At 47.6% G+C, this 19,200-nt stretch overlaps 4 protein-coding genes across 4 annotated transcripts; 3 read left to right on the top strand and 1 right to left on the bottom strand.

The window, feature by feature from the left end:
* Positions 1 to 2,978: 2,978 nt before the first annotated feature.
* On the top strand, positions 2,979 to 4,551 carry DSM5745_04629 (putative aspartate aminotransferase; the record flags this gene model as incomplete). The annotated part of the gene is made up of 5 exons (XM_026746645.1): positions 2,979 to 3,098; positions 3,164 to 3,242; positions 3,361 to 4,001; positions 4,053 to 4,340; positions 4,390 to 4,551. The coding sequence occupies 5 exons, from the start codon at positions 2,979 to 2,981 to the stop codon at positions 4,549 to 4,551; spliced, it is 1,290 nt and encodes a 429-aa protein (XP_026604125.1).
* A 5,006-nt stretch (positions 4,552 to 9,557) lies between these two features.
* Positions 9,558 to 11,651, top strand: DSM5745_04628 (uncharacterized protein; the record flags this gene model as incomplete). The annotated part of the gene is made up of 1 exon (XM_026746644.1): positions 9,558 to 11,651. One exon carries the CDS (start codon positions 9,558 to 9,560, stop codon positions 11,649 to 11,651), a length of 2,094 nt encoding a protein of 697 aa, XP_026604124.1.
* Positions 11,652 to 12,773: 1,122 nt separating this feature from the next.
* On the top strand, positions 12,774 to 14,935 carry DSM5745_04627 (RMD1 family protein; the record flags this gene model as incomplete). The annotated part of the gene is made up of 4 exons (XM_026746643.1): positions 12,774 to 12,824; positions 12,894 to 14,388; positions 14,457 to 14,642; positions 14,706 to 14,935. The coding sequence occupies 4 exons, from the start codon at positions 12,774 to 12,776 to the stop codon at positions 14,933 to 14,935; spliced, it is 1,962 nt and encodes a 653-aa protein (XP_026604123.1).
* A 1,228-nt stretch (positions 14,936 to 16,163) lies between these two features.
* DSM5745_04626 (putative C2H2 finger domain protein) lies at positions 16,164 to 17,597 on the bottom strand (the record flags this gene model as incomplete). Its single annotated transcript, XM_026746642.1, has 3 exons — positions 16,164 to 16,937; positions 16,990 to 17,129; positions 17,186 to 17,597. 3 exons carry the CDS (start codon positions 17,595 to 17,597, stop codon positions 16,164 to 16,166), a joined length of 1,326 nt encoding a protein of 441 aa, XP_026604122.1.
* Positions 17,598 to 19,200: the final 1,603 nt, after the last annotated feature.

Raw genomic sequence — 19,200 nt, 5'->3', positions numbered from 1 at the left:
CCTTTTAGTACCTTTTTTATATATATTTAAAACTTTTAAACCCCTTAAAGCTAGCTTTACTAGCACTAAGTTTTAAAGGCAAAGTAGCTTTAAAATAATAACTTAAATTATTTAAGCTTAACTTTAAACTAAAATTAAAAAAATTACTAAAATTAATTTTTTTTAAAACTTATTAAAAATATTAATAAGAAGATTAGCGCGGGGATTAATAAAAAAATTAATATAAAAATTAATAATTTAATATTATTTTAGCTTTAGGTTATAGGGGTAACTTTTCCTTATTTTTTTTAAAAAAATATCCTAATTTTAACACGCGATACTAATTATATTAAAATTAAAAAATAAATAGGCTAGAAGTTATAGTCCTAAGCTATTTTTCCTTTAAAATAGCTTTAATTATAATAAATTTTAGATTAATAAGCTTTAATAATAATATAAAATAATAAAGTAAAAAATATATTTTACCCTGCGCTTTACCAAGCTAGTAAACTAAATTATTTAAATTAGGTTTTTTTTTAACTATTTTTAATAGTAATAAAATCCTTAAATATAAATAAAAAAAACACTTTTTTAATTATTTAAGTTTAAGTTTTAAGAACCTTAATTAAAACGCCTGCGGACTACCTTTGCTTACTTTTTAAAAATTTAATTTAAAATATTATTATTAAAAAAGTTTAAAAAGTAGTAGGTGCAAGTAACTTTAACTATAAGACTAATAAGTTTTAAAAATCTTTACTAATAATAAAAATATTAACAAAGGAATTTAATTAATAAAAATAAAGTATTTTAAACCCTATTAAATAACACTAAAAAAGTTACTTAAAAATCTAAAAAAAGGCTGGCCTTAAGGCCACCTTTATAAACCTTTAAGCTATGCTTAAGCTATTTTTAATTAAAAAGTAAATATAGGTTTAAATACTTTATATATAAGTTTTTACTTTAGCCTATACTTAGGGCCTACCCTAGCCTTGCCTAATTAATAATTAAAACCCTAAATATTAATAACCTAGTTAAGTTATATAGCTTAATATAATAATAAAATATGCCAAGCCTTGGCGGCCTAAGGCCAAAGCTCAGGCGCTAACTCTAGACTAATAGTAGATTAGCTCTGGTAACATTAAACAAAAAAACGTTGGCCCTGACAATTACTATTTTTAAAGGCTAGTAATTAAATCTTATAATAGTAAGCCTTTAAAATTACCCGCTTAATAATAATAATACTAATAATAATACTAATACCTAGGTAACTAACCGCTAGCTAAAGCTTTAAAAAAACCTTAAAAAAAAATTAATAAAGCCCCCCTTTAGTACTAATCTAGCTTAGTATCTTAATATTAAATAGCTTTTTTAAATAAATTAATAAATAATAACACTTTATTAGCTTTTTTACTATTTTTATTTACTTAACACCTACAAGCAGGTTTTACTAGTAAATTAAAAATAAATAAAAAAGATTAATAAGTTACTAGTTAAGTATAGCGGCTAAAAAGGTTTAAATAACTTTTTTTTATTTTAGAATTAGCAAGACTGCTTTTATAATAAAGTAATTTAAAAAAAGAAACTACTTTTATAGCCCTTTAATTAATAAAATAGGCAGGCAAGTTCTTTCCGCTATATAAATCTTATAAAAAAAGAAATTAACTTAAATACTTAAATAAAAATACCTTGCTTTAAAACTTACTAATTTAGCCCTTTATTTTTATTATATAACTATTAATTTAGTAGTAGCTAAAAAATTATTTTTTATAATAAAGCTATAATATACTAAACTCTGCAACTAGTTAAGAATAAAGTAAGTTAAAAAGCTTATTTTTATTTAATAAAACGCTTGCTTTATTAATAAGATTTTTAGTATTTTATAAGCCCCTATATTAAAAAAATTTAATAAGGTAGTGTTTATTAAAAATTAAAAGTTAAAAAAAAGTTTTTTTTAGCTTAGTAACTTTTTAGTTAGCATAAATAAAAAAAATATTATAAAGCTAGCTTAAATACTTAGTAAATAGGTTTATAAGCTTATTAACTAGCTATTATTTTTTTAGCTATATAAATAACCTTATATTAATTAAGTTTAGGGGCTAATTTATAGGTAGTTTAGTGGCTAGCAGGTAGGTAATTTAGGGGTATATATAAAAAAAAGCAGCTATAGTAATATTTATAATAATATTTTAAATAAAAACTTTTTATTAATTAATAAAAATAATATTATAAAGGTCTAAACTTACCTGCATTTGCGCTTTTTAAAAAAAAGTTAATTTTATATATAAAGTTAGAATTATTACTTTACTAGTAGTCCTCTACTTAATAATTCTACCGCGGCGCTAACCTAATTAGAAGGCGGTAAGTCACGTGATTTTACTCTTTTGTCAGGAATTATTCCTTACCGAAAAAATCCTTAAATTTCAACTTTCCGTAATTACCGTCAGCCATTTTGTCCATCCCTACCCTCAGCGCACTTTTACCCCAAATCCTCTCCAAATTCTCGTGAGGGGAAACCGTCCAGAAAGTTCACCGGAAGCGGTCCACAGTATTTATGGCGCGACCAGAGTCAGCCTTCAGCGCCATTTAGAGCACCGTGCTTAGAGTCAGTAGTCTGGAGATGCTCACGCGGAGATGTGGAGTTGGCAATGCATGATATCATGTATTACAAGTTTACAACCAAGTATCTGTGGTCATAATGAACAGTATAGATTCAATTGACGATGTAAATAGCTAATATTTGGTTGGGACTGGCGTAGAGATCGGATCCCTGTCGGGCTTTTACCCGCGATCGGCCCATCGCTCTCACATGAGTCAAAGAAAACATTCACACAAACATCACGCAGCATCTCCGACTCGGGCCACACTAGCTGCTGCTGCTATTTATCGCTCCCTTGCTGACCGATCGTCCTCCTGGCAATTATTATTTCTTTGTTTCTTTCACCTTTGATCTTCTTTTCTACCCCAGATCTTCCCCCTATCCTTGACAGTCAATTCTCGTCATGCTCTCTACTCTCAGACTCGCCAGCCGCCGGGCTGTGTCCCGCGATGCTAGCGTACGCTCCGTGATTGCTGGCGCTAGATACGCTTCCACCTGGTCCAACGTTCCTCAGGGTCCTCCTGTAAGCTTCACAATGTCTAGATCCATCCGAATAATGCATTCCTGACATTGCGGCTCAATCTTTAGGATGCTATCCTTGGTATCACCGAAGCCTACAAGGCCGACTCTTTCAAGGAGAAGATCAACCTGGGTGTTGGTGCTTACCGTAAGGAACCCCGGTCTAGTCATTTCGACCTCTTCTCGTCAATTCAACGGCTTGCATTGATGGCCGCGCTCCCGCAATTGTCGTTATAAACAGTTGCTAATTTCCCACGTCTCTGTAGGTGACGACCAGGGTAAGCCCTTTGTCCTGCCCTCCGTCCGTGCCGCCGAGGACAAGGTTGTTGCATCTCGCTTCGATAAGGAATACGCTGGAATCACTGGTATCCCCTCTTTCACCAAGGCCGCCGCCCAGCTTGCCTACGGAGCCGACTCTCCCGTCCTGAAGGAGGACCGTCTCGTCATCACACAGTCCATCTCCGGTACTGGTGCTCTGCGAATTGGCGGTGCTTTCCTCCAGCGCTTCTACCCCGGCGCGAAGAAGATCTACCTTCCCACGCCTAGCTGGGCCAACCACAACGCTGTCTTCAAGGACTCGGGCTTGGAGGTTGAGAAGTACCGCTACTACAACAAGGACACCATCGGCCTTGACTTCGAGGGTCTTATCGAGGACCTCAAGGCTGCTCCCAGCAACAGCATCATCCTGCTCCATGCTTGCGCTCACAACCCCACTGGTGTCGACCCTACCCAGGACCAGTGGCGCAAGATCAGCAACGTCATGAAGGAGAAGGGACACTTTGCTTTCTTCGACATGGCGTACCAGGGATTCGCCAGTGGAAACGCCGATACCGATGCCTTCGCACCGCGACATTTTGTTGAACAGGGCCACAACATTGCTCTGTGCCAGAGTTTCGCCAAGAACATGGTAAGTTTAGTGATCTATGTTGCGGCGCTCGTATGTTGACGCAAATTGTAGGGTCTCTACGGTGAGCGTGTCGGTGCTTTCTCTCTCGTCTGCGAGTCCGCCGAGGAGAAGAAACGTGTCGACTCTCAGATCAAGATCCTCATCCGTCCCTTCTACTCTAACCCCCCTGTGCACGGCGCCCGTGTCGCTTCGACCATTATGAACGACCCCGCGCTTAACAAGCAATGGCTCGGCGAGGTCAAGGGTATGGCCGACCGCATCATCGAGATGCGTGCTCTTCTCAAGAAGAACCTTGAGGAGCTTGGCAGCAAGCACGACTGGTCCCACATCACCAGCCAGGTACGTCAGCTCTGAGCCACTAGAAGCCTCTCAATACTAATATCCCCAGATTGGCATGTTCGCCTACACCGGTCTCAAGCCCGAGCAGATGGAGGCTCTTGCCAAGGAGCACTCCGTCTACGCCACCAAGGACGGCCGTATCTCCGTGGCTGGTATCACCACCGGCAACGTCAAGCGCCTTGCCGAGTCCATCTTCAAGGTGACCGGTTAAATTAAACAAAGGAGAGATAGAAGGCTAAACTGGTTATAATTGGATCTGTTTAGAAGAGACACATGTACTGATATCCGTTTTGTTCTATTAGCATATTAAGGGCACGTTTAAAAATCTACTTGGAAGACTGTTTTTACCTAAACACTTTTGCTGTGACCGTGGCTCATACCGTCCATATGCACAAAGGAATCACATCTGAGTAGCAAACAAGTGTTGTGTCTGGTCTTGTCTCAGGGCCTAACTACCTCTAGGTACTCATAAGCCACTTAGGTAGACTTCTAATAGTCTCCTCCAGTCCAGTCCCATTCACAACCCATCTGTCCAAACCGCATGATACCTACCCAATAATAGTCATCAAATGTGGGTTCTATGCGCTCTATAATTTCCCACAAGCAAGCAACTGTGCCGTTGTCAGAAAAGCACAACATATCTACGACGAGGTACGTGCGTACCTTACAACGGGCTGCAGTGCATGCGCAAATGCATACGCCAGGTACATATTTAGGCAGCTAGCCGAAGCTCAGGGATAAATGGCTGGCTATTGGACCTCACCGGCTCACCGTACCTAGGCAAAGCGATCGAGATCACCATGAGGCGCAGGAGTCGTCCCGGTTCGTTGGCTTTCACGATCATAACCTGGACTCGCCTCGCAAGACGTGGGCGATGGATGGAATGAGGCTGGGATGTAGATCTTTTTTCTGGGTTGCAAGTTGTAGTTGGAGCCCCGCGTCTCTCTAAGATAGTGCTGCTCTAGAGCAGGGCGTCCGCTACTGAGTGTACTGTAGATCTGACTCGCATCGATCTATAGTGTCCTACCTGACCTGACAGCTGAAGAGAATCTGGTCGAGTCAAGTCAAAGCCCCGGACATAGGCGAGACATTGGTATGGGCACGTTTCGGAGCGACAAGTAGGTAACGGCCAGTAGTCGGTCAAAGCTGGTTCCACGACATATCCCAATGGCTGCAGGAAATCTACTGCGCGAATGATTAAGAGGTTTGTAACGCTAGTCAGGACCCAGGAGCAGGCTGGTCAAGTAAGGCGCTGCGAGAATGGATATGGTAAGTCATCAGTGGACGATAACTACGAGATGTGCGGCGCGTTTGTGGTATTAGCAGCAACCTAGCGTTACATCACAGAGGACGTCAATAATACCTAGCAAATGAGTGTACTAGGTACTCTGCAGGAAACATGCCCTATTACCATAGGGCAGTCAATGATGAATGATGATGTGCTGTATGTCTGAAGGTTGTATGCCAGATGATTTTCAGCTACTCACGGGGCTGAACGCCTCGCATCCATTGAATGCTGACTGGGCCATGCTTGGGGCTGAAGCCTGAAGACCGACATCTTGACTGCTGACAGAGCCAGATTGATAAGCAGTAAATTCATCCAGAGTAAGCGAGTTGCTGCTAAGAATAGCCGGTAATTACCTGGGCTAACTGCAATTGGGGAGTGCACCTGCAGTTGTACAGGGATCTGAATAGGGCTTAGACGGATGCTGTGAGACATCCGTGGCATTGCATCCAGGATTTCATGTGGTGACTGTCGAGGCCTTTGAATGGCGAGAGCTGGTCTGTGGTAGGTCGAACTTATTGGGGTCTAGTCAAGAGCCTTTGCTGCTAAGTTGTAGTTGTTACTTTCCGCATTGCTGCTCTGCGCGGAACGGTGTACGGTATAGTAGAAGCAATCGCACGTGGAGCATGTTATAGGCTCATGGTTTGAATAAAACCACTAGATCGGGCACTCGAAGGGGAAATGCCGTACGAAAGCCGGCTCACCTGCAGTGTTGTGGGGTGCCTTGACCATCAGTGCGCTGTGCATTGTTGCGATCGATTTTCTTTCTCAATTCCAGCAGCTTGGAAGAGTTGGCAGGAAATACTCGACACTCGTACCCGCAAGGTCGACGCATGAGACGCAGTCACTCCGCCAGGCTCAGGCTTTCTCCGGTTCTTGTCGGAACGGGCCTTTGCCGCTTGGCTTGAGCCTTGACGTTACAAGTCGTAAAGGCATATGATGAGTATGAGGAGCGTAGGTCACAGATTGGGCGACGTCTGAGCTGTCCCTGAGGGAGTTGATAAATATCCCTTCATACGGCACATTCACCTAGCTGGAATGATCGCAGGGAGGCCTATCTAACCTCCAGATTCATCTCTCCTAGGCCCTTGGAAACCAATTATTTCCTGCGAACTTTGTTCTTGTCAGCATTTTTGCTTTTTGAACTCGCTGTCGGGACCTCTTCTCCACTTCCAGTTCCAGCCGGGCACACCCGTTTAGCGCGCCAGCCGTAAGAAACTCGTAACATGACATTTTACCTCTTGTCAGTAGGAGAAAGTAAGGAAACCGTCATATTCAATCGTCACTGTTCAATTCACGCGTGCGGAGTTTGTCAGGACTACTGGGTTCCCGTTAAAGGTTGTTTCGGGTGTTGCTGAGCAATCTATTGGGAATCTTGAACTGAGACGACCGGTCCTGACGATCATCTCACTGAGAAATGTTCGTAGCTTCAAGAGTTCCCCGACGCGGACAGCCAAATAAAATCAGGAGCTAGGACGGAGACCCGACTCGGAGGTGGCAAAAGACAGGGAGTCAGGGTGGGTTTTCGAACTTCTTGGATTGATTTGGATACCACATATATCCCTCGTACTTACCCCGGCATATTTATCGCTATTGCCACAGAGAGTCAGGGACATTGATACGGCACCAGGTACTATGCCTTAGCCATCCCGGGGTTTCGACTTCCGATCTGATATGACAATTGCTTGTGCCTCACGAGGACCCCATCATTATGATACCCACGCTTCACGGGTTCTTTCAGTGTTCAGGCAAGCAGGAAGGAAACACGCAGCATCTGCGAACAAAGGGTTGGTTCGCGGGTGATCACTGATCTGCTGTCGATGGGCGATCCACGACGATTGTTATTCTCGGTATCGTACCCGATCCTATGTTGACAATAAGTGGTTTGGTTCTCGCTCGAGTAGCCAGGCCACGGAGCTCGCCTGTGAAGGAGGAAATGTACATTCCGACTTCGGTTTGTTCCTTCCGTATCTGCGATTTAGGCTTCCCTTTGAGAATGCTGAATCCGTAGTCAGTTCATCGTGCCTATACTTAGTATACTCACGGCCACAGTTCCTGCCATGGGTAGTGCCGTGCGGCCGTGGCTGAGCATGTCATAGCTTCATAATGGGCGTGGTCAATTGGCCAAGGTGCGCCGAATGTCGAGATCGGCAGACGCGGTTTGGATCGCTGGAGATTCACTGCTCCCAGCGATCACGGCCTTCTCGCTAAGACCACGCACATCAACCTCTCTACATACTCCGTACCTGACCGACGTCTGTCTGTCTACACCTGTACGAAGTAGAGAGTACAAGAATAACGGCCGGAAATTATACCTCATGCTGTACTCCAGCAACCTTGTGCGCATAGGCCATTCGTGAGGGGTCAAAACGTATCCTCTGGTCGCTGTCCTTCGGCACGTTACTACTTCGGATTCGGAATCCGTTATTGACTGCCAAGTTCTTCAGGCATGAATGGCCGGCTTCCGGTCTCTGATTCCCCTCACGCTCTAGCTCCCTCTGCTTGCATCAGAGATGAGATGGACGGATATCCAGCCAGCACCAACAGTAGTCCTCTGTCTATAAAGCACTTTGCTGAAGAACCGGCGCAGAGGACTGTTTTGATTAATCCATCGCAGAAGTTACTTTGTGGTTCACACTTAGTTTCCGGGCAGTGGGGCCTGAGTGGCACAGGTTGGGGGTTGTTACAGCGGTTACATACAACTCTTACAGGGGCTGGACGGGGCCTGGCCAAGGGACCACCTGACTGACAGATCACACTCAGATCTCGATACCTTGAAAGCCATTCAGCCATTCTGGTCAGTGAACACTACGGTATGAGGATGTCAGAGGAAAGAAAGACTGTGTCTGACTTCTATCTGAGTCTCATTGTCCCCGAATTGCTCAGTTTCAAGAGCCAGGAACCTCATTGTTGTTGGCACGCGGCAGGTCGATCATGACTGACATGCCGATGCAATAATAAGGGATTTCTAAGACTCCCAAGGTCAACCTTCCAAGGTTGCCCGACACGACACGGTTAGTGCTACCATCATGACTTTGGACGAGGTCACGTCTGAGTCGACTGACCCCATTAAACGCGCCGTTTCTCGGACTAGTGGCCGTACTATCATCCCCCTTCCTAATATTATTCGTCTTCTTGTGTATTGTCCCGAAGAATCCTGTTGACTACAGTAGACCAATACTAGTCAGACAGACAGACAGCCAGCAGCAGGAGACGGTATCCAATGGGCAAACATTCCCAGTCAACGATGCTTTAGGGTAGAAAGTTGAATGCAAGATGCGACACTCTTCGGACGCTGCAGGCCTGCGAAAGAGGTAAAGAAATGAGATTAATAAATTTAACCAAATAAATAATGGGGGCATTCATTGTTTTTATTGGTAATACTTGTCGGAGTATCGGTCAAGTACCTGGGATAATTATCTTTATTATTTCCCTTTTATAGCCTCTCTGGGCGTGGAAAAGGCACCCTAAACAGCGACAATACGGCCCAGAAACCAGAATACCGCCGCTCCCCACCCGCCTTGTCTGGTCAGCTCCGCCTTACGCTTCCCAGGCCTGGTTTCTTCGGCATCATCTCATCTCATCTCGCCCTCTCCCTTCCTACTTTCTTTCCTCTCCCCTCTCACCCTTTCCCACCTCTTCTACACTGCCTCCAAAACCATTCTGCCATGGGTCTTGCTGCTTTCAAACCCTGGCTTGCCCTTCCATACACAAACCTTCCTTAACCCTCACAACGGTCTGTTGCTTGATTCATGGCGTATTCTTGTTTCAACTCTCCCGGCCGATGACCTGCAGCTCTCACGCTGCTACCCGCTCTGGACCTCGAACCCGGACTGAGACACCTGTTCCAATTCCTATTTACTGACCGATCCTCCTCATTGTCTACATACTGCACTTCTCGTTGAGACCGGCGTCACTCACTCTCGGGCGTGATGTCCACCCTACGAGTTCCCGAGAGAGGGTTGTCTCTACATAGAGACAGCCCCGGAGACGATACCGGAGCCAAATCTACACAGATTATGCGTCTGGACTTTGCTCAAAACACACTGGATGAGTTGATTGAGAGTCTCCGTGCCGACCAACCAGCCCGAATCCGCCTCGGAAAGCACCAGACCCTCTACTACGGTTCGAACAAGTCACAGCAATTCCACTCCTCCCCCGAGTCCCACCGATCTGAGATCTACACAAACAACTCCACCGATGACGGAAAATTATACTTCACTGGCGTTTTGAGTCACAGCTTGGAGGTCCAAAAAGCCCAGGAGGCAACCGCGGCCACCGACCAAGCACTGGCCAATCTCGAGCAGAGCTTGAGTGCCTTTGAAAGAGGAAAGGAATCGAAGAAGACTCATATGATAACTGATATCTCTGAAGTAAAGGCTCTCCGAGCGGGCGATAGCCGCGCAAAGGCTGCTCTCCTTGCCCGTATACCTTCAAGCAAGGTGGAGCTGGAGAAGGATAGGCTACTGAAGACCAAGCCCAACTCCAATCGCTCTGTATCTTCAAGCCCTGCTTTAGGTGTCGCTCGGTCACCTGTCTCCATGCTTCCTCTCACTCCAACCTCAGCGCCCCCTTCTCAGAACAAGGACCGCCTCCGCCTCGAAGCCCTCAAGATCCCTTTCATTCACCTCTTAGCAATTCGCGCCGTCTCTACCAAGTTTCTCGCTCGCCAGACCCGTTCCTCCATTGAAGATTGCGCAGTGTTGGCTCAAAAGTACGGAGTCGAGAACCGAATCAACCCGGAGAAGTTCGATCTTCGAGACAAAGTCTACAGGGAGCTGGACGTGTGGAAATTTCCTTACCCGTCTCAGGAAGACAGGCAGGAAGCAATAGAAAATGCCATCTCGGCGTTTGACCGAATGAGGATTTCTCGCTCTGACAAGCTGTGGCAGAGCCTACTTCCCAAGGAAGAACGCGGGAAAGGCAAGTGCCTGTCGCGGCTGAACCTGCAAACAGGCCCAATCAAAAAGCCCTTGACTCCCCGGATACAGATTTCAGACGAAACAGGCGAAAACGGGAACATGACGAGCCAGGAAGCCGAGAAGTCCGCGGCAACCGCACCGAAGTCCGCTATGAACACGCAGAAGAACGCCAAACGTCCGGCAGCGAAAGGTAAGACGGCTGTCAATAGCACCTTGACCGGTCGTGTGACCAAAAAGTCGGACAAAAAGCCGCCGTCGAAATCCGAGAACAAGTTCAAGTCCGCCGAATATGTGCATGATTCTGACGACGACGAGACTGACCTTCCGGACGTATCTTCATCCGAAAAATCTCAACCGCTGCGGACGCAGCCCAAACCCAAACCCAAACCGACCCCGAAAGTTACTGAATCCAAAGCTCCCAAAGAGCCTTCCCATGTACCTACACCAAAAGTTGATCATAACGATGCACCGGCGCCCAAGTCAGATATCTCTTCCAATAGCAAACCTACCGCAGCGAAAAGACCACCGTCCTCCTTGCCATCAAGCCAGAAGCCCACCCACAAAGCAACCACCCTCGCGTCTTCGCCCACCAAAACCTCAGACCCCCAAAGTCGCAGCCGGTCGTCCAGCCAAAACAATACCTCGAGTTCATCTTCGCCGCTGATAAGTCAGATTTCGAGACCGCGTATAGCCGCAGAACGGCCTACCGCAAAACTACCAGCCAAGCCGAACGGAATCGCAAGGGCACCGGAGACAACAAATTCGCTAAAACGCAAGGCCGAGCTAGAACGGCCATCGATCCAGAACAGCCGTCTACATGATGACTTGGATCACAAACGGCGACGGGCAGTGAGCGCTTCGAGTGGCAGCACCGGGAGCGCCTCTCCGCCTCTCAGTCGCGAGCTACATATGCGACAATTGCGGGAGAAGTCACAGAAGTTTAAACAGTTTTATGCCAAGTATCGTTCATTACATGATGCAATGGCAGCTCATCCTGATCCACCACGGGCGGAATTGGAGAAGCTACAGAAACAGCATGTTCGACTGCAACGAATGAAGAAAGAGATTTGGGACGAAGATCGGCGGCTCCGAGATGGTCTTTAATGGGTTTGACACAGCATGACTATAATTAAATATGGCTCCCTTTGACGTTTAGCAGAATTGGTTTCTACAGCACAGTTCTGTTGTTAATATTTTCCCAGCACTTTGTTTTCTCCATCATATTCTGCATCGCATTTTCAGCGTGAGGCATAATTTCTGAAAACTGGAGGCGTTTTGCATAACCTCCGAGCTGCATTTGACATTTTGGTTTGCATTATTTCATGTCAACCATACCTAGCAGAAAACGGGCATGGATTCCATAGAGATTAAGAGCAAGGAGCTCTGGGCCGTTTGCAAGGAGCCCGATCCCAGAATAAATAGAGTTCATAACTAGACGCAAGTCCACTCAACTTTTCCCTGTAAATGCCCGTAGACCGTGCTCCTTGCAACTCCCAAATACTATATCCAATTGAATCTCTCCTACCCCTCTGTGGCTGAACTTTGGGGTCAACCATCATTCATTCTTGAAGAAAATTGTCTCCACCGGACAGGCATCCCTATTCAACTGTAAGTGCTCCGTCATTTCAATAGAAATTTACTATATAATGCTCCCGCGCAAAGTCCGCCTAATAGCTCTGGTGATCTCTACAGAAGTTCTCATGATAAGGCCATGAGCCCCACGGCCCCGGTTCGGTCTCGCCCAAGTCAGGCTGTCGGCTCATTCAGTTCTCAGTTCTCACTCAAGGAGTCAAGGTCATTGTAGGCGACAGACGCTAAGCCCAGTTCAGGTCCCAGCCCCACTCACACGTGGCTGGCCCGACGCCGCCCTGTTTCAGTACCGGTATTTGTGTAACTCCAAGTCTGGTATCGGTGAGTATCGGCGGCAGAAACACGCCGCTCACGTCATCACATTCTTGCCGTTTTATACCGCTTTTGAGAGTGCTTACGGCAGGCGGTAAAAGGAGTGGAGAGCTTGGTGGGAGATCAATGGGCTCCATTGTTTCGTCGGCATGGCTCAAAGCTCTTTTGCGATTGGATTGAGCAAAACGCTTTATGGTTGGTTTTCTGCAATATTTGAGCTCTGAGAAGTCAGTGTGCGGGACACATCTGGTTCAAGGTCTTAAGCTCGATCTTTTTGGTGCGTCCTTGTTGATATAGGAGCCGCAATCCCGGACGGGTACAACCATGTCTTCTTCAAGAGGTCGAGGCCCTAGTCAGAGGAGTCCTCATGTCCTGGTACACTTTTCTGTCCCAACGGCTCTCTGCTTGTTCTAATCCGACCGCTGCTAATACTCATTGATCTAGGTGACCGACTCCCGAGAACAACATTCGTCCGGACAACCCCGGCGCCGCCGTTCCCCAGCTACCACCCGTTTCATCACGGTCGATAACGTCCTTCAATATGCCTCCGATATCCCCTCAATGCAACAGCGAAATCCACCTGATGCGGCACGGCTACGACCACGTTCCCGTCTTGCATCAGCAGCAGGCGGACTGATCGGCTCGGGCGCAGGCGCAAGTCGAAGTGCCGCCAGCGGCGCCAATGCATCTACTGCAGCGGCCGCAATCGGACGTCTAGCGGCGCAACCGCATCTCCCACCTCGCACGACGAAGGTTAGCGAGAAGCTCGTGCTGTTACCTGAGGAAGGAGTGGAGCCACAGCCTGAAGATGAGGAAGACGAAGATGAAGAACATGAGTTCGGCGATGAGACGGTCGATGAGGAATTGGTGCAACGAATCGCGCAGGAGAAGAATATTGACCCCGACTCAGTGAGGCATACGCTCTTAGCGCAGAAAAAGAGGCTTAGTGGTGATTTTGGTGTCGACAACGACCTCGCGCCGCTACTGGCGGAGGAGGACCGGATGCGCAAGCGGGCGGTTGGGCCAGAGAGAGCGAAGAGTTATGCAGAACGACTACCCAAAGCCCGTCGTGCGGAAAAGTTGGCTCGTGTCACGGCTTACTGTACCGCGCAGGCTTATAAGATGAGTTCTCTTTCATCGTTTGTGAAAGATAGGCATGGCGGGAGGACGAAGCTATACGATGATTGTCTATATACGGCCTACCATCTTCCGCTGTTGCCCGGACACGGGGGATACAGAGTGCGGAGTAGTCCGGTTCTGAAGAAGCCTGGGGGAAAGTCGTTATTGGATGAGGAGATTGAACGAAACGAGCTGCGAGATCACGACGAAGACTATATCGAATCGGAAGAGCACTCCGTTTTTGAAGGGCAATCGAACGAACATGAGGCTCGAGAGCAGAATGGACACCTAACTTCTAATAATGGCACTACGAGCGATGGCCACCCTCGATTGTTATCCCCTGGGTCCACGCCTACAAGACTCCCATATGACGTCGCCGAGATGTTTGTATTCAGCTACGGCGTTGTCGTCTTCTGGAACTTCACGGCGAAACAAGAAAAGGATATCTTGGCAGATCTAGCATTCGCAACGTCCTCCGCAACCGGGTCCCCCATAACCCTCGCAACACTGCCGCTCCAGGAAGAAGACTTTGAGACAGAAGAATTCCACTTTGAGTACAATACGGAAATCTCCCGCCCGCGCGTCTACAACGATATGATTACCCTCCGGAGTGGCGATCATATGATAAAGCTATCCATAAGTCACGGTATAGCCCAAAGCACCAAACTATGTTTCTTTGAGGAGGTCATGGCCCGCCAAATGGCCGAGGCAAAGGATGTTCCGCGCCGTCTTGCTATGACGGGCAAACTAGGTCTGAAACGAGAAGAAGTGTTCCGCATTCTAGGCAAGCTATTCAAGAGTCGAGTGGAGGTTAATCTCTGTACGTCCTGGAGCCACATTGCAGTGAAAAGATATTATGCTGGTCAATTGCTAACGGATCTATTACAGCCTCGAATGTCCTCGACGTCCCCAACTTCTTTTGGGAAAGCGAGCCAACGCTCTACCCACTTTACATCGCCGTCCGCGAATACCTCGAAATCAAGCCGCGCATCCAGGTCCTCAACGAAAGGTGCCGAGTCTTCCTCGACCTCGCCGAAATTCTTTCAGACGGTATCGCAGATAGCAAGACTTCCCGTGAGTTCTCACTGCTTCTCGCTTTATAATGTCATCGAACTAACCGTTTCCCTTCTCTCACAGATCAAACATGGATCATCATTGTCCTAATCGTCATCTCCATCCTCGTCACAACCTCAGAGGTCTTCCTCCGCTTTGGCCTCCTCAACGCAGGGAAAGGCACCTCGGCGGTCGGGTTCGGCGCCGCCCTTGTCGGCAGAGCCCTGCGCGGCTCTTCCTCTGCCCAGACCTGTGCTTGCCCGGATATCGCCGGCTCAGGGTCAAATTTCTCGGGACTAGGTGCTTATTCGTAGCGGCTGATGGCGTCTCAGTTTTCTCTTGCCTCATTCGAGCGAGTACATACTATCTTGTGTTTTCCGTGGCTCTGCATTGGAGGGATGGCGGGCGTTTTTGGATGTTCAATTCTGCATGCCAACTGAATTGTGTCAAGTAGGGTATATATAATCAACAAGATTGCTGCCGGTTCATAATCCAGAGTGTCTGGTCTATCGCTTCGATTGTATAGATTGAAGAAAATCCTGTAAAGGGTAGGAGCGGACTCAGTTTATGCGAAAATCCAGATATAAGGGAGCCCGAGCGGTATAGTGTACTCTTCAGTTCAGAACAGGAAGGAATGGGCTGGCAGGCCCGTTGCACTTCCTCCTCGGGGTGTGGATATATCTTGTAGGGATGGGCTAACATTGCAGTGGACATAGAAGACGCTGTCTAGGTATCCATAGGGAAGGAGCATGACAATGATATGGGGAGAAGCGACTTAATAGTGCCTTCCAAGCGTCCCGGTCTCGCGATAAACCAAGAGCCACAAGATTGATGACAAGGTATTACTACATGAGGCTCCTTGAGGGAATTTGTGTTTTTGAATGGTATAATATCACATTGAGCAGCAGTTGCTAGGTCTATATCGTACAAGATGATCATTCACAAGAGGTAGAAGATCACATACAAAAGAGAACGTTAGCATGATAGACAAAGGAAATAAACAACATGAGAACAAGCACAGAAAAACAGAGCAAAGCTTCATAACCCCAGTGTCCCGATCCATCGAAGCCCCAACCAAGCGTCGGGTGAAGAAGACAAAACACCACGTAAAAAAAACCCATTTCCCACTCTATAGATGCTTTCGTCCCTCGGTCATAATCGCACATGAAGGCCACAAATAATGATATGAAAGAAAATCACAACGCCCCGTTTGGCGACAATAATCAACCGATCAACCCAGCCTAGCCAGACCCATACTCCTTTCCAGCGCTTTATACCCGACACTGGGAGATGCTATCATGATGGTATACTGAATGAAACCAGAACAATGTAGAAGATGCAATGCGTGGGGAATGATAATTTGAGATCTCGGGGCAGAAGAGCATGGAAGCAAGAAATAAACGAAAAAAAAAACAACAAAACAAAACAAAAACAAAACAAAGGAAATTGGGTAATTTCAATGCAAGGCATTGGTCGATAGAATGAGCACAGAGGCCGATGGCTCGAACGCGCGTATTCATCGTATTCATTCTTTGCATATGACTAGACCGGCGTAGACCATGAGTTATCGCCAAGCCTTGGTCTCAGCTCATAATTCTCGGGCTCCGTGCTAGCGGGACGTCGAATGGTAGAGTTTGGGAAATACATGTGAGGCGGGACTGAACCCGGATATGACGGGCCGCTTGGTTCAGGATATCCAAAGTCCGGGGCCGAAACAGGCGAATGTGAAGGCGAGGGCCAGCCCAGGCTGGACATATGAGGGCTTCCACCGACACTATTTGGGCGATGATCTTTGTTGGCAGGCGGCTCTAGGGGCTGAGGAGGCGCATAGGCCGACGGATGAGAAGTCATGGATGGCCGAGGAAGTGGAGCGCTGCTGTAGGTGGAGAGAGATGGCGATGAGGCGGTGGGGGAGGCGCGAGGACTCGCCTGTTGAAAGTCCCCTCGGACGTGCGCCGGGATAGAGCCATTCCCTAGGTAGTATTCGCCCGTCGAACGGGGAATAGTCAGAGGAGGAAGCTCACCACCAGGTGAGATGGGGTGATGCGCGGGAGAAGGCGTCGAATGCACCGAGCCGTGAACAGAGCCATGGTCAGAAAAGATTCCGTCCACTCTTGCCCTCTCCTTGTTTTGCCGGAGGTTGGCCTCAGTTTCAGCAGCAGCTTCTTCAATGGTGCCAGTATGGTGGTTTTGGTGGCGCGTCAATGTTGTGCGCCGGGTGAAGGTCTTTTGGCAATTGGCGTAAGGGCATTTGTACGGCCGTTTCCCAGAATGAATCCTGCGATGTCTGGCCAGGGAGGATGAGTCACTGAAGGGCTGCATCAACCAAGTTAGTTATAGGACAATCTTTGATTGCAAATTGCCATACCTTGCCACATCTTTCGCACATATGCGGTTTTTCTCCGGTGTGCACTCGAGAATGTACCGTCAAAGCAGAGCGTTGAATAAACTGCTTACCACAGCCGGGGTAGTCGCAGGCATGAGGACGAATTCCTGAGTGAATTCTCTCTATAAATAAGTTAGAAACAGAGATACTGCCTTGACCGCACGCGGGCCTGTCTTACCGTGCCTTGCTAAGTCACTTCGTCGAGCAAATCCTTTCCCGCACGTTCCGCAGTGGAATGTTTTGGGAGGGGGTTCCGGTCGCCCGTGGGGCGCCGCACTAATTGGGATTGGAGCGGTGGGATACCCTGCAGGAGCATACGGACTCTGCAGCATAGGCAGTTGCGGGTTAGGCGGTTGAACCGCGTATCGAATGTCTTGGTTCATGTTCGGTGCCTGGGTCAGCTGAGCGTGGGGAGGATACGAGAGGACAGCCTGATCAGCCGCCTCAGAAACGCCAGGTTCGGATTTCATCCCAGGAGAAGATGAACTATCGAGATTTGAAGCTTGCATGAACTGTTGATGGTCGAACTGGGTGTCTGGCGCAACCATGGCCACAGAAGCTTTTCGGTTTAGGATAGTTGTGATGTCCATGACCCGGCCCAGCTATTTGCTGAGGAGCGGTAGCCAGGACGAATCAAAAGGTAGTTTGAGGTAGTCTGTGCGACACGTAACCGTAGAACTCACGTCGGAGTTCGTCCACAGGGTTCGGATGCGATAGATAGACTCAACGATTGAAGCGAGACAGGGTACGGTCGTCCCAAATCTAGCCTATAGGTCTAGTTAGCAAATTTAAATTCCATTCTAGCGGGCCCCGGCGGTCATGCTGCGAAGAAAAGAGGAAGAAAAGAAACCAAAACAAAGCATCGGCTCCGGCGCAACCGCGACCGCGCAACAATATCCTCACAAAGAGAGCGCACATATGGGATAAACTCACGTTCAACTCGCGCAAGCCTAGCTGGTGGAATGAAATGATAGAATGCGACGTCGGTGAGCTACAAATCGCCAGCGTTCGTAGCAAAGAGTAGCGATCAACCGAGCAAGGGCGCCAGATGCGAAGCTGAGACGAGAAGGGCGACGAGACACAAAGTGCAAGTGGTGATAGTTCAGGTCGTGCCCGATTTCCAAAATCGAGGTTGCAGTCAAAAGCCGAGTCTCTCAAGTCGCAAATGTGTGTCCGAAGTATTGGGTGAAATTCAGTCCGAACACGTCAATCTCAGCCGTTCACAGCCCAACGGAAGCTCAGCCACTGTCTCAACTGCGTCACTTTTGGGGTTCACTGTAGAGGCCGTCGGGTACAAGCGACGATAATTAATAGCTGAAACGAGTACGGCGCGACAATGGGCGAACAATTGCGACACCTCAGATGTAAGCGGGCGGGCGGGCGACTACTGATGCCAGCACGAGTTCCTTGTGATTAAGCAAGGGCGAACTTCGGAGACTTAGAGGTTTCCTTGGAGTGATTCGGAGCGCAAAACGTGGTTCGTTGTGATAGAGCTGTAGCGCGCGACAGGGTGTTAGCACAGTGCTCATGCAAAGTTCTTCCGCCCCCAAAGTCCGGGGCTGATGGTATGATTTGGAAGGCGATGCAAAGCTAGAGATGTCGCGTTTTGATTCCGTCTGACAACAGTCCATAGCACAGCCAAGACAGTTCAGGGTCAAGAAGGGGTTCCTCCTGCGAGCACCCGACAAACTGAGACGAAGAAAGACCGAGGAGCTGGGGAAAACACAGGTCGGGACTGCGTCACCGCCAAGGTTGCGGGTAGAGGTCGTCGAAAAAAGGCAACAACAGATAGACTCACAGATGAAGAGGTCTGTATGGACGGAAGAGTTGGGGGAGACTGGCACCACCAAGGGGCCTGAGGGAAGGGAGGCGAAGAGGAGTTCGTACTGGGAAGGAAGTAAATACACGCACGGAAGAAGAAGCGGGAGCCTCGTGACTTACGGATAAAGGATACGTACAGGGTCGATCAGATAACCAGGTATGCCAGCAAAAGAAAGTCAAGAGCAGGTTCGCAGAAGACCAGGGAGGATAGCTGAATATTAATAGAGAGCGGAAATTGTCGCAGGTTTCAGGCTCTCTCCTCCATCGTCTTTGGCTTGCCGCTTCATCTTCCCCAGTGGATACACGACGATCGAATGGGCCACTCGTTCTCTTCTGGACTTTAATGAAACGAGTCGAGGCTTTACTACGCAG

Source organism: Aspergillus mulundensis, assembly GCF_003369625.1.
Source record: "Aspergillus mulundensis strain DSM 5745 chromosome Unknown scaffold_4, whole genome shotgun sequence".
NCBI lineage: Eukaryota > Fungi > Ascomycota > Eurotiomycetes > Eurotiales > Aspergillaceae > Aspergillus > Aspergillus mulundensis.
This window is presented reverse-complemented; position numbering and strand designations above follow the sequence as displayed.